General features: G+C 43.3%; 1 protein-coding gene across 1 annotated transcript in view; it reads right to left on the bottom strand.

Annotated features, from left to right (window-relative positions):
- Fer (FER tyrosine kinase) overlaps positions 1–13,673 on the bottom strand; it is a 252,057-nt gene that overhangs the window by 94,753 nt on the left and 143,631 nt on the right. The window contains 3 exon segments of the mRNA XM_032901714.1: positions 3,333–3,427; positions 5,329–5,444; positions 11,423–11,479. Coding sequence (XP_032757605.1) covers positions 3,333–3,427; positions 5,329–5,444; positions 11,423–11,479 — 268 coding nt within the window.

Raw genomic sequence — 13,673 nt, 5'->3', positions numbered from 1 at the left:
CAGTCACCAAATGAGATTCTACCCAGCCAGAAAGAGGAACGGACTCTGAGATCTTTAAGGCGTGGATTACAGGGAAGCAGAAAAGGAAAGGAGCAGAAGCACCGGGTGGCTATACAAGGGACAGAGACAGTATCACACGCTTATTCCTCACATGCAGAATTTACAATTGGCTACACACACGTACACACATGCACACATGAGTACACACACACGGATGCAGAAGAAAACCTATTTGAGGAGAATGCCGGGATCAGTGAAGGTGGGAAAGGCTGGGGAATCCCAGGAGAGTGCGGACAACAGGTAAGGTACTGGACTTGGATGGCAATGCCCCATGAAAACCCATCACTTTGTACACTAGATAAAATAAAATAGGAAAGTTGACTAACCTCATTCAATTACACTAAGCACAAGACCTCCGTGCACACACTGGTCTAAGGAATGTTAGCTGACAGGACGGTGGCGAGTGGATCAGTGGATGACTGGGATGGTGCAGAGAGGTCAGAGAACTCCAGAGAGGGTGAGAGGGTGAGGGAGACAGACACACGTGTTTATGGCCTTTCTGTGGGAAAGGTCTCAAAGGATTATATAAATGTTAATTAGTACATACTTTATACATGCTCTTTATTGTATATCAAATACATTCCATTAAGCCAGTTTTTCAAAATGAAGGTAAAAGAAAAACGTGGTCATTAGAAGGGAAGATGTTATCAAAAGTTGAAGTGAGCTTCATTCTTTAAATTAAAAGGCTGATAAATTTTATGGCCATGGATAAAATAGTCTTTGGATTAAATTTAAAATTTTAGAAAACATGCTTTTGGTACCATGAGCCTGGGAGTGTCCCCATTACTTTTCTAATTAGATTGTTTGTGACACTGATGAATGTGCTCTTTGGACACTGTATAATAAACTATGTCACTGCAGAAAGATCTGTATTCTAATGACCTGATGTTTTCCAATTATCATGCTACAGAACATGCGTGAGCAAAAGATACATTTTAATTGCATATCAATAAATGGACATAATGTAGTGTTGCATGAAAAGCTCCTTAACAGGGTTTTGGAATCTGTGATGGAGCTAGTCTTTATGAAAATCTACTGTGTTGGGCAGGACTGAAAGATGTTGTCCTACACTTGCCTTAACCTAACACCTGAGTACGATGTCAATCATCAGATGGCCTCTCAGAAACACGCTCAGTCACATGACAGGGCTGATGTGTGATAGGGATATGATCTAAGGGGAACTGATCTCACATCAGTTCTCCAGCTGAGAAGCAATGTGTGGATTGGAGAAATGCAATGTCCTTGAAGTATTTGGCATGCCAGCTGTGTGCACGGAAGACGCAGAGCCTGTAAGAAGGAGCCGAGGCACAGCTGGCAAACCACACGGAACTGAGAGCCTCCAGCAGTGCAGACAACAGACCCTGCCCATACCTGAGCCGTCCTGAGTAGATCAGCCACACAAGGATCCAGATAAGGGCGTGGCCTGACATTTAGACACTGGTGTGAGGAAACCCAGCGAAGATTCACCTTCTAATGGACACTAACTACAGCGAGGTAAGACGTGAGCTCCTTTAAGCTCCTAGCTACTCAGGTTTGTTAGGCTTCACACGTATCACATCAGAGTGGGCATCAAGGTGAATGGATCACACTGTTGAGTTTTCAATCACATCTCCAAGTAAGTGCACACACACATCAGGTGGAATGTGCTTGAGGAATGTTTGCAAAACAGAGAAAGGAGAAAGGAAACAGATAACAAGGGAAGAAAGCAAACTAAACATCCAGATCAGATAAACCACGCGAGTTTTACAAGGGGGTGCTTTACAGTCAAGGCCAGGCACAGTGAGCAGTGAGTGGTTAGGAGACGGTAACATCACAGGTTACATTAACAGAGGGCTACATTATGAGCCAGCGCTGTGGCATGGGAAGACAGTGAGGCTGTTGACCAGAAGGTGGTCCCCTTCACTATGTGTGAAAACAGCAGAGTTCGCTTGCCCCTGCACTGCTGAACACCTGCCTGGCTACTGAACACACCTGTCTCTGGCTTTTCTCAGCTTACACCTGCCTGGCTACTGTACACACCCGTCTCTGGCTTTTCTCAGCTTACACCTGCCTGGCTACTGAACACACCTGTCTCTGGCTTTTCTCAGCTTACTCTTGCATCTAAACTTTTACCCATGGCAATGCATCACTTCCTCCAGTCCAGCCCACCTGCCAAAGCTAAGCACTTTGGCATCACCTCATACTACCCTAGACCTCCGGTCTGCACTGACATAGATGTCAGTGTGTGTGTAAGTTTAGACACCCTAGTCTATATGATTAAATATAAATGTTCTTTAAGTTACATGGAGTAAAATATAGACAGAACATATAGTTATGTGCAATTCTATCGTTCCTAAGTTGTTAGACTATGCTCTTCTGTGCACAGATCATGCAAAAAATACAACACACCTAATAGAGACAATGGCATTCTGATGAAGTTAGAGATAGTCTATGTGTGGTGCAGTTATGTTAATACCGAGAGGACTTCAGTAGCAAGCAAACTAGTGTGATTAAACAGGAGGCTAAGCCTAAACAGGAGAAGCATTTCATAGGCCATTGAGAAAGGACGTACGGCATTGTTTACTCCAAGTGCTTTAATCAGTCACATACTTTTCCTATTCCTTTAAATGTCTTCTTTTAAAAGAAGTGAAACACACACTGAAAGGGAAAGTGATACCCTGTTTGGTTATGAAGCAGTGCAAACTGTCAAGGTCAAAGTTCAGCTCATTTGCCAACAACAGGAAGACAGAACACCAGAAAACAAACACCCCTGCCAGTCTGTGGTTGTCCACGCTTGTTGCTACAAGTCAAAGACGTGCAGACATGAAGCTTCCCTGGTAGCTCACTCACGTATCAGCCACCTGAGAGAGAAGCACTAACTCCTACGTGACCGCAGAGTACTGGGAGATTTTTAACCACAGAAGAGTATGGCAATGACATAGCAGTGACATAAAGGATCAAGTACCAGGTGGCACCAGCAGTGATGACAAGTCACACTGACGCTCAGTTTTTCTAAGCAGCTTTCCACACATAAACTTTATATATAACCGAACTCCATGTGTAACTACTCTCTAGTAAATCTGTCTCAAAAATGTTGGCTGACATTTTCTAGAAACTAGAAACATGTTATGGCCTATAAAAATATTGAGTATATAGGCAGGCTTTGTTATCAGAAAAATGTTATGCAAGACTCCTTGGAAACTTTACAAGGAAATATCAAAGAGACTGAATGTAAAAAGGCAATAAAACATGACATTAAAATGTCATCAAATAGATCTCTCAAATGGCATTACCTGGGACCAGTTCCATAATGATGTAGACAGGCTGTCTTTGTGTGCACACGCCTATAAGTTTGACAATATTGGGGTGATCATATTGCTTGAGAATTCTAGATAAGAAAAAAGTATATAAGTTTATCAGTTGAACAGAACAAAGTTTTAATTTATGATAATGAATAATGTATGCAATTAGAATGTACTTTAATTTCACGACTCAATTTTAAAGTATCAGTGTTTTCAGATCTGTTAAGTGGGATGCATATTGACAAGTACTGACGGACACGGGTGGAGCGTCACCAGTGCGAATGAGCTGAGCACCCTGAGATGCTGATGGAAAACTGGTACCCACTGCCTGTCAGGCTCAGGAGGAAGGACACATGGAGCTCACTTCAGAACATCTAGTGTCAGTCAGCCCCAAGTCACCCCACACTGGGAGATCCTACAGACATCGCTTTACTCCATGACTGGTTTCAGATGGCAGAAACATTTTTTAAAGGGCTAATAAAAGGATCAAATAAACAGTTTCAACATAGGCTAAAGCTGACTCAGTGTGGAGTATTTCAGTAGAGGTTATAAAGTAAGAAACAAGTGTTAGTGGGACTTCAAGCATGGGTTAAAATGGAACAAGTCCCTTAGATCCCTTTTACCCTGATATTATAAATCCACTGCCATGGAAAAATTGCTGCATTCTTTCCTATGAGGATGAAAGAAAAAAACTAGAGGAAAACTACATACAAATAAAGAACTCAACTCAAAGACAAGCACTCTAGATTAAAAATATATTGTTATTTGTAAATGAAAATAAACTAGGAAAAATCTAGAAACAAAGAAAATACTGTCAACAACTTAGTAAAATTTCTAGTAAAAATTGAAATTCAAGTTTCAAGGATATTTGACTTTAATATAAAATGTCCTGTGCGAGGCTGGAAGGTGGTAATAACACTGCGTAGAACGGCTAGCTATATGACACAACCATGTCTCTGAAGGAACACTCAAAAGCTTGGGTGGACAGAACTTACACTTCTAAATCAAACTCCATGATTTCAGGTTAAAGAAATAAGACAATCTTAAGTTTAAAAGTAAGAATAATGTCTGAAGCAATGTTAAACAGCTTTCACCCTAAGACTCCGTGGAGCTGTCCAGCAGCAGGACTGAGAACTCAGTTAAAAAGCACACCTGTCAGCAAACGGAGTTCAGTACTGTGCACGGGAAGACTGCCCTTCGCTCCTCGGACAGCATTCAAGTTCTTAATACTAAACCCGAGTCTATGCCACAGATGCTTTAGGTCATCACTGGTGATGTCGCTAAAAGATTCATGCCCCGAACTCAGATGCTCTCACTGCCGCTGTCCCTGTCCTCCCCACCCCGCCAAGACTTCATTCACCTCCCACCCACATTCCTATGTAGCATATGCTGTTCAAATATATTTTCACTTTTAAATATGTAATTGGTATACCTGATTTTATAAATAGCAGACATGTTTTAATGATCTGCAGTACAGGGATAGTGGAGACGGACATTCAGTTTTAGTTGAGAATGCAAGGTAAGGAGAGAAAGGGCATGCAGCACTTCTGAACAATGCCAGACACAGAGAAAGAAATCTGAGACTCTCAGAAAGGAATCCGAGTTATAGACAGTAAGAGGACAAGCTATGGAAATACAGCAAAAGGTGGATACCAGGTCTGTTATTTAATAATGTTCCAGATATAACTATAGCACTGCATAAACATATATGTGCGAGGAAATGAACGAGCAGCAGAGTTTTAAGGACATAGAGAACAGTTCCACTGTTGATACTCCATTGCTGCTTACCTGGTCTCCAGGCTAGCTCAAACAAGAAACTTCCCCCAACATAAAAGTGCCTACTGGAAAGGCTCTAAAGGGCTGACTTCTGCTTTAGCAATCCCGGCTTAGGGGATGTCTTGAAACTTACCTCAATGGATTTAATACAGCAAAGTGACAAATATAATGAATTATGAGTACACATTTTACATAATTTTAAAGAACTCACTTGGCTTCCTGTAAAAACTTTATTTTTAGTTCCTGAGGCAGGTCTTCCTTGCACGTTTTAACAGCAACGGGGGTTTTATCCTTTAGTGTGCCCTTGTACACCTCACCAAAATTCCCCTGAAAATAAAAGCACAATCATTGTCTGCCATGTCTGACAGCACATAGAGCTTTGCTAAAATAAAAAAAGCAAAAAATAAAGCATTTTGAGTTGACCAAAGTACTGTGCTGCTTATTACAAATTTGGGGTTGTACTCTCTCCCCCATGGCACCTCCACATTGATCTTTGCTAGAGAAAACTTTGGTTATTCTAATGCTTGGCCTCAATGAAAGGAGAATGCTACATCAGCCCTGCCTTGAGTGCATAGGTCTCTCCCACCGACTCCTTTTTATGCTCCAAGCACTATACTTTATTAAAGATTACTGTGATTAAAAGTAAAGCAAAGACTGTGAGGGAAATGTTGGCATTGATTTTACCAACTATGTCTGCTGTAGAATCAGGCCGTCTATGTCTGAGAGTTCCCCAGGGTGGAAGGGGGCTTACTCAAGCGTCTTCTCTACCAGAGGTGAGCCAATATTCTCCACACAGTATTTATCACACGCACAGACACTGCTCACTTTCCTCTACAGTTAGCATCTACTTTGATATATCCTCCATTCGATGCATTTAGGAAGAGAAGAAATCCACACTACAGATCAATATGACTCACACCGTCTCGAAGAGCTCGTTCTTGAGTATTCCCTCAGGTTCTTTTTTTTTTTTGGTTCTTTTTTTCGGAGCTGGGGACCGAACCCAGGGCCTTGAGCTTCCTAGGTAAGCGCTCTACCACTGAGCTAAATCCCCAGCCCCTATTCCCTCAGGTTCTTATTACTGGCTTTCAACTGAAACTCCGTTCTTATAATCCCCAGCTTCAAGACTTTGGTGTCGGGTTGCTTCCACCCTCCCTCTTCATGGCTGTCACCTACTGGAAATACTTCCCTTGTTCCCTCTTGGTTTTTGCGCAAGTGTCACTATGACTCTACCAATTCTATGCAAACATGGCTAAAGACCTTCACATTGCTGACTGAATTAACTAAATTCATGAACAAAAACATCTTCAGGGGCCTTGCTGTGGCTGGGCCACTTTTTTCTAGATCATGTGCACTCCCGGAGTTTTGGATAACTGGTTTGCTCTCTACTCTTTGCAACATTCCCATCACCCTTAGCTGATGATGTTACTTCCTACTTCTCTGAAACAAAAATAAAATAAGCCCCCAAGTCATCTGCACGGAGTTACTGTGACTCCCAGTCACACATCTGCCTACCATCTTCCCTCCTGAGTCATGATGGAGACACCGTGTGTACTAATGTTTCTCTGCCATCAGCAAGCATCTCCGGCTCTCCTTTGCTGTAGCAGTTCATGCACTCTCAAGTCCTGAAGCCTCCCATCGTCCACTACAGACTAACGAGCCATCCGTTTTCCTGACGCAGGAGAAGTGTTTTGAAGTAGCCACCTGTTATTGGCTCCTTTTGCCACAGATCATCCGCGTTATAATCCTACACCATCCTGATTGGGCTGTAACAAATTGTTGAGCCTTCTTAGCACTGGCGTCTTGCAAACCCAGTGCTGACTCCCTGCCAGCACCTGACCCCAGGCAGCATCTCCCTCCCTGCTTTAGCTTCTCCTATTATCTTCTAGGACATAGTGACAGTTGCTGGATTTCTCCCTTCCTAATTGGTTACTTTTTCAACGTCCTTTGATGACAGCTTTTCCTTCCCCTAGGCTTTGGCACTGGAATAACCAGGGCTCAGTTCTGAACCCTGTTCTTTAACTTGGCCCACCCCCAACCACACTGATTATATTGTGGAACATTGGCTTGTTTAACTGTGGCACTTGATATTCAACTGGCTTTAACGATGCAAAAATCTAATAGATAAACTTGATGTATCACACACCTTTATTCTTGTTCCCAGAAACCTGCTACACAGAGCTGACTTCTGTATTTTTCTCAATCCCCACACCATCCATAAACACAACTGGTTCAACTTCAGATGATATCTAAATTCACCACCTCTCAGCTGCAGCCCCAGATCAGTTTTCACCCACCCAACTGCACTTGTCTTCTAAGCTTTCAACCCACAATGCTGAGGGCCATTTTCCCAAAGTGTACCTATTCTGCTCTACTGAAACCCCTCTGCTCAACTTCCCCTTAATAATAAAACTTAAGGTAATTTAATACCCAGTCAGGCCCCATAGGATCCGCATCCTCACCTTGCTGACTCCTCCTATAGGATCAGCATCCTCATTGCGTGCTGACTCGTCCTATAGGATCAGTATCCTCACCTTGCTGACTCCTCCTCCTATAGGATGAGCATCCTCACTGCCTTGCTGACCCCCTCCTATAGGATCAGCATCCTCACTGCCTTGCTGACCCCCTCCTATAGGATCAGCATCCTCACTGCCTTGCTGACCCCCTCCTATAGGATCAGCATCCTCACTGCCTTGCTGACTCCTCCTATAGGATCCGCATCCTCACCTTGCTGACTCCTCCTATAGGATCAGCATCCTCACTGCCTTGCTGACTCCTCCTATAGGATCAGCATCCTCACCACCTTGCTGACTCCTCCTGACTCCTCCTATATAGGATCAGCACCCTCACCTTGCTGACTCCTCCTATAGGATCAGCATCCTCACCTTGCTGCTCCCTCCTCCTATAGGATCAGCATCCTCACCTTGCTGACTCCTCCTATAGGATCAGCACCCTCACCTTGCTGACTCCTCCTATAGGATCAGCACCCTCACCTTGCTGACTCCTCCTATAGGATCAGCACCCTCACCTTGCTGACTCCTCCTATAGGATCAGCACCCTCACCTTGCTGACTCCTCCTATAGGATCAGCATCCTCACCTTGCTGATTCCTCCTCCTATAGGATCAGCATCCTCACTGCCTTGCTGACTTCCTCCTCCTATAGGATCAGCAGCATCCTCACCTTGCTGACTCCTCCCTATAGGATCAGCATCCTCACCTTGCTGACTCCTCCTATAGGATCAGCATCCTCACCTTGCTGACTCCTCCTATAGGATCAGCATCCTCACCGCCTTGCTGCTTCCTCCTCCTATAGGATCAGCATCCTCACTGCCTTGCTGACTTCCTCCTCCTATAGGATCAGCATCCTCACCTTGCTGACTCCTCCTATAGGATCAGCACCCTCACCTTGCTGACTCCTCCTATAGGATCAGCACCCTCACCTTGCTGACTCCTCCTATAGGATCAGCATCCTCACCTTGCTGATTCCTCCTCCTATAGGATCAGCATCCTCACTGCCTTGCTGACTTCCTCCTCCTCTAGGATCAGCATTCTCACCTTGCTGATTCCTCCTCCTATAGGATCAGCATCCTCACCTTGCTGACTCCTCCTATAGGATCAGCATCCTCACCTTGCTGACTCCTTCTCCTATAGGATCAGCATCCTCACCTTGCTGACTCCTCCTATAGGATCAGCATCCTCACCGCCTTGCTCACACTCGGTTTCTCTAGCTTCCTTACTTGTTTGGTCATGACTGTCTTTTGCTAGGGAGGTGAGTTCTGCAGTGTCACCCTCACTGTCAGTGGTCCTCATGGCTCACTGGTGTTTCTGGCAAGATTTTTTCAAAAGTAAGCATTTGAATAAGATCGGCCTGTACTTCCTTTTAAGAACTGCAACAGTGACTGACAAGCAGGCCACGACTCAACCCTTTCCTTGGGACTCAGTGCTCTCTAGCATTACCTGTCTCCCCTTTGCTTAGTTAGTTGCAGCATTGTTCTCACACACACACACACACACACACACACACACACACACACACACACACAGAGACACACACAGACATGCACACACACGCATCACACAGACACACACACGCACGCACACACACACAAACACACACACATACACACCGACACACACACACACGCACACACACACACACACACACACACACACGCACAGACACAGACACACAGACACAGACACACACACACACACACACACACACACACACACACACACACACACACACAGCATCCAGGCGAGTATGTGACGTATCATAGGCGCTTAGTGAATGCTGGATGACTTAATGCAATTGTAGAGTAACTGTGGATTAAGGCTATGCTACTGAATAAAGAAGTTAGCTTCTGCCATTACTTAACAATTACTACAAAAAAAGTCTGGCTCTCTTAACTATTCATGTAATTGCAGTTTATAATAAATATTCAAAAAATAAAACACAAATGACAAATTATGTTCTAGTGTTGTAAAATACTAAAGTTATGCTAAAAAACATCTCTTTGGAAGTATTATTTAAACTTACTGAGACTTTCATGCCTAGTCCTTCAAAAGTAATTGCTCTATGAAATACTCTTAGTAATTCTCACAGAATAGTCATATTTAAAGTAAACGTCAAAAATTGCTAGAAACACACACACACACACACACACACACACACACACACACACACACCCAAGTTATGCCATGTATGCACTTGGGAAGCTGGGGCATAAGGAACTCTGAGTTTGAGGGCACCCTAGTTAGACAGCAAGTTCCAGGACAACCAGGGCTACACAGGAGATCTGCCTCAAATCAAACAAATACAAAATTAGAACACTTTCTCTAACTAAAAATATTTCTGTTTAGTACTATTCTTGGAAATATAGTCTATTTCAGTGTTTTATATTTGAAATTTATCACTGAATTGCATTTTCAAGAAAATTGGCTTCTCTGTAGTGACTGTTCACTGAACTGCTGCTATTGGGCTGCCCCGAGAAACACTGTGATAATACTTAGGGCCTCAGAGCTTACGCCTCTTTTAGCTCGTGCTCTTTAGAATTAACTTACTAAAAATATATTAGCAAATAAAACCTGGTCTGCAATAGCAACTAGATATTTCCACTTGGAAAAGGCTAAAAGTCCTGAAAGGGGAGGGCTTAACCAAAGACTTCCTTTTTAAGTTTACTAAAATAAACTCCATGATTTTTGAAAATTAGAAAAAATGGTCAAATTCACTTTTGAATAAAAATGAATCACCATTTATCACTTAAAATGTTGGAACTCAGTTATGTCTAGCATTGATCCCTCATAAATTATATAAAAGCTCTCCCATAACAATAGCTGAATTTTCCACTTTTTGCAGTAAGTACCCCATGAACCAAAATTCAACTCAAATTTCATACAGAAGCACCCACAATTAAGTCCCTGACAAACTAATATTTATTTGCTGTAAGTTGAATGAAGATGGCTGGCAGATGTGGGAGGAGTCTGTGACTAATTATCAAACGCCCATCTTTATTGTTAGAAGTAATACATTTTAATGTGGACTATGACTCCGAGAAAACGTCCAACTGGAGTACAGGAAAAGGGACTTTCACTCTGTAAGCCTTGCTTTCACCCACCACTAACAGAGCCAGTTACAAAATAGGTTGTTCTTGAAATGAAGCACTTCTTCTTCACGATGTTTAAATAACCTTAAAGTCGCCCCACCCTGCCCCTCCCTTCTCTCATGTTTGAGGGAGTGCGCGTGCTCCATGACGCACATGTAGAGAGGTCAGAAGTTGGGTCTCCCCTTGTACCATGTAGGTTTCTGGTATTGAACTCAGGGGACGAGGCTTTGTGGCAAGTACCACTATCCCTACCCTCCGCAGCCTTTACCACATCGGATTTATTTTACGATAAGGCAGGGTTCTGAACTCCCCTGTTATTTCAGGAAGCAGCTCTTCACGTGGTTCTCACTTGCCAGATAGAACTGGAAGCGCAGTGGCCCTGGAGGCTCGTGTAAACTCTCGCGGCTGGCAGCTTCTCTCCTTCCTTCAATAGTTGGTTTTCATAAAGTCATGATGGCTTTGTGCTTCCCGGGGAAATGTACATGACTTTTGAAATTAAGACTCATCACAAACCTTTCTAAGGACATCTCACATTTATCTCAGTGACAGTCAGAGATTTCTAGGAGATAGGATGACACTGTCTTCCTTGAGATTAATTAGTGTGCATGCACCCTGAAGTGTGATACAATAAGTCTTCAATGGCAATATGAAGTTCTCGTGAATAATATAAACATTTCTTATTTAGCTCAGCTGATCACATACCTTGCCCAGTAATTCTCCCAATGAAACATCTTCATGATTGAGAACCCATTTCTTATCCTATAGTGAAAAGAAAGAAAAAAGATGCACCATTAATCCATGCAAAAATACAGTTACTATAAATTTCTTTGAGGACATGAGTGCATTCAACAGCAAATTAACAAGCTGTACTTCAACTTGATAAGGGTAGAGCTGAGAGAGTTGCTACACTGTCAGATATTAAAATCATTACTGTGCCAAAATTCCTTCAGATACTGCTGCTTCAAAACGATGCTAAAACTAACCCACAGGTAACGCGCAGGCGTGCTTTTCCCTCGCACAAAGCAAGAGCAGGCTACAGTCTTTTTAAAACTGCTGTGCTGTATATAGTATATCACAAGGTTTCACTTTACTTGTCTTCACTACAGTCTTCCATGAAGCACACTCCTCAACACACGCATGCGTGCGTGCACACACACACACACACGCGCGCGCGCGCACACACACACACGCACGCACACGCACACACACACTATGCCCTTAGCTTCTGGGATACTGCCCATACTGTCATATCTTTTTCAGCATTTCCTGCAGTCTGACAAAGCAACAAACAGCAAGTACAGCCCCCCTAGGCCGTCCAGGACCAGGGATGAGAATATGCTTTTGTAAAATGGCATCCCCCTGTGTGAGTTCAGGAATCAACCACCACAGACGGAGAACACGAGTGTGTACAGGCATGTAGCTACGAATCCACACAGCAGTAATGCTAGGATGGTAAATAGATCCTCTTTAAAAGAAGGAAGGAAAGAAAGAAAGCAAGGAAGGAGTGGACAGGAAGTCAGGAAGAGGAAAACGGAAATGGGTGGGTAGGAGGCAGATGCAGAATTTGGAATTTTTTTATTTTGCAGGTTAATTTTTAATGTCAGGAAAAATTGGGTAAAAACAAATATAAAAATTTACTAGAAGTTGTGGGGTACATCAAAAGCAATGTTTAAAGGGAAGTTTATAGTATTTCATAAGCGTATTAGAAAACTAAAGAGAGCTCGAGTCAGTGACTAAGATATTTACTTTACAGACTCAAAGGAGAATAAAGGCCTAGAATGAAGAACAAAGGAAGGAAAGACAGGAATACAGTGGACCCCACGCGACTGGAAGTAGTGCTAGCTCGAGAGGAAGCAGGAGTTGTCTTCAAAGGTCCGAAGAGCTGGACAGCTCCCTGTGGACAGAACTGAGGCAACAGCTTGCTGCTCTGTCAAGGCTCTCAGTCTGACCCACAGAGAAAGCGTCTGTTAGAAACCAGGACTGACGTTTCCTGACTGATTTCATGGCAAGAAAGCTGTAGTTAATGGTAATTTCAAAGTCAGTTAGAAATGAATTTAAATAATGTGACTATAAAAAAAAGTTATCACTTTCTTGGCTAACAGCAAGAAATATCCTTGAGCCTCTCTCTTGACAGCCTCATCTTTGGCAGAGGTTGGAAATACAGAAGTGTTGGGGGCTCAGGTTCCTGATCTGAATTCTAAATAGTTTTAGACCTGCCCCTTCAGAGTACCCACAAAGGGCCACACACTCTCAGGCCTGGGTGGGCGAGTCACCAGGTCAATAGTTCATCTCTTGCAAGGTGGACTAGTCCATGCTAGAGACTGCTGGGATAATTTCCCCTTTGTTGAGATGCTACACTTTTTTTCCTTAGAATTCTCACTTTGAGTGGAGCCCCTACAAGCTGATCAGGCATCAAGGCACAGCTGGATCCGCCTGACTTTGAGTCATAAGAAAGGTCTAACTTTCCCTTCCTGCGTCTGTTCCTTTTAGATGCTGGCCACACCTAAGCAAGCTCTCGCTGGTGCTTTGGCTCCCCTCCCTCCTCTTTCTCTAGAGTTCCCCCTCTCTTTCACTTGGTTGTACATTGCCCTGCGTCTGACCTCCAGAATGGATTAAACGGCATGCCTATGTTTTCTTCTCTTCATCTCCCTTCTCCATGAAATCCCTGAGATTTGCAGATTGCCTGTCCTGGGATGTTTTTATTTCCCACTCCAATGACTTTACCGTCCAGCTTTCTGTTTGGTTTTGTAAGACAATAAGCACACTGGTTAGCTGGACACAAGCATCCATGGTACTCCTACATCAAAGCACCTCAGGCCTTACCTTCCTTGCTGTCTACCTTCCTTTAAACCAACTGAGACTTAATAAGAAGAGAAAGGAGACTCAGGCTTTAGGAGGGTCAAAGTGTCCTGCTGGAGTTAAGTAGCTGCCTCTTTTTAGAAAAATTTTGTGG

The sequence above is a fragment of the Rattus rattus genome, chromosome 4 (genome assembly GCF_011064425.1).
Source record: "Rattus rattus isolate New Zealand chromosome 4, Rrattus_CSIRO_v1, whole genome shotgun sequence".
NCBI lineage: Eukaryota > Metazoa > Chordata > Mammalia > Rodentia > Muridae > Rattus > Rattus rattus.
This window is presented reverse-complemented; position numbering and strand designations above follow the sequence as displayed.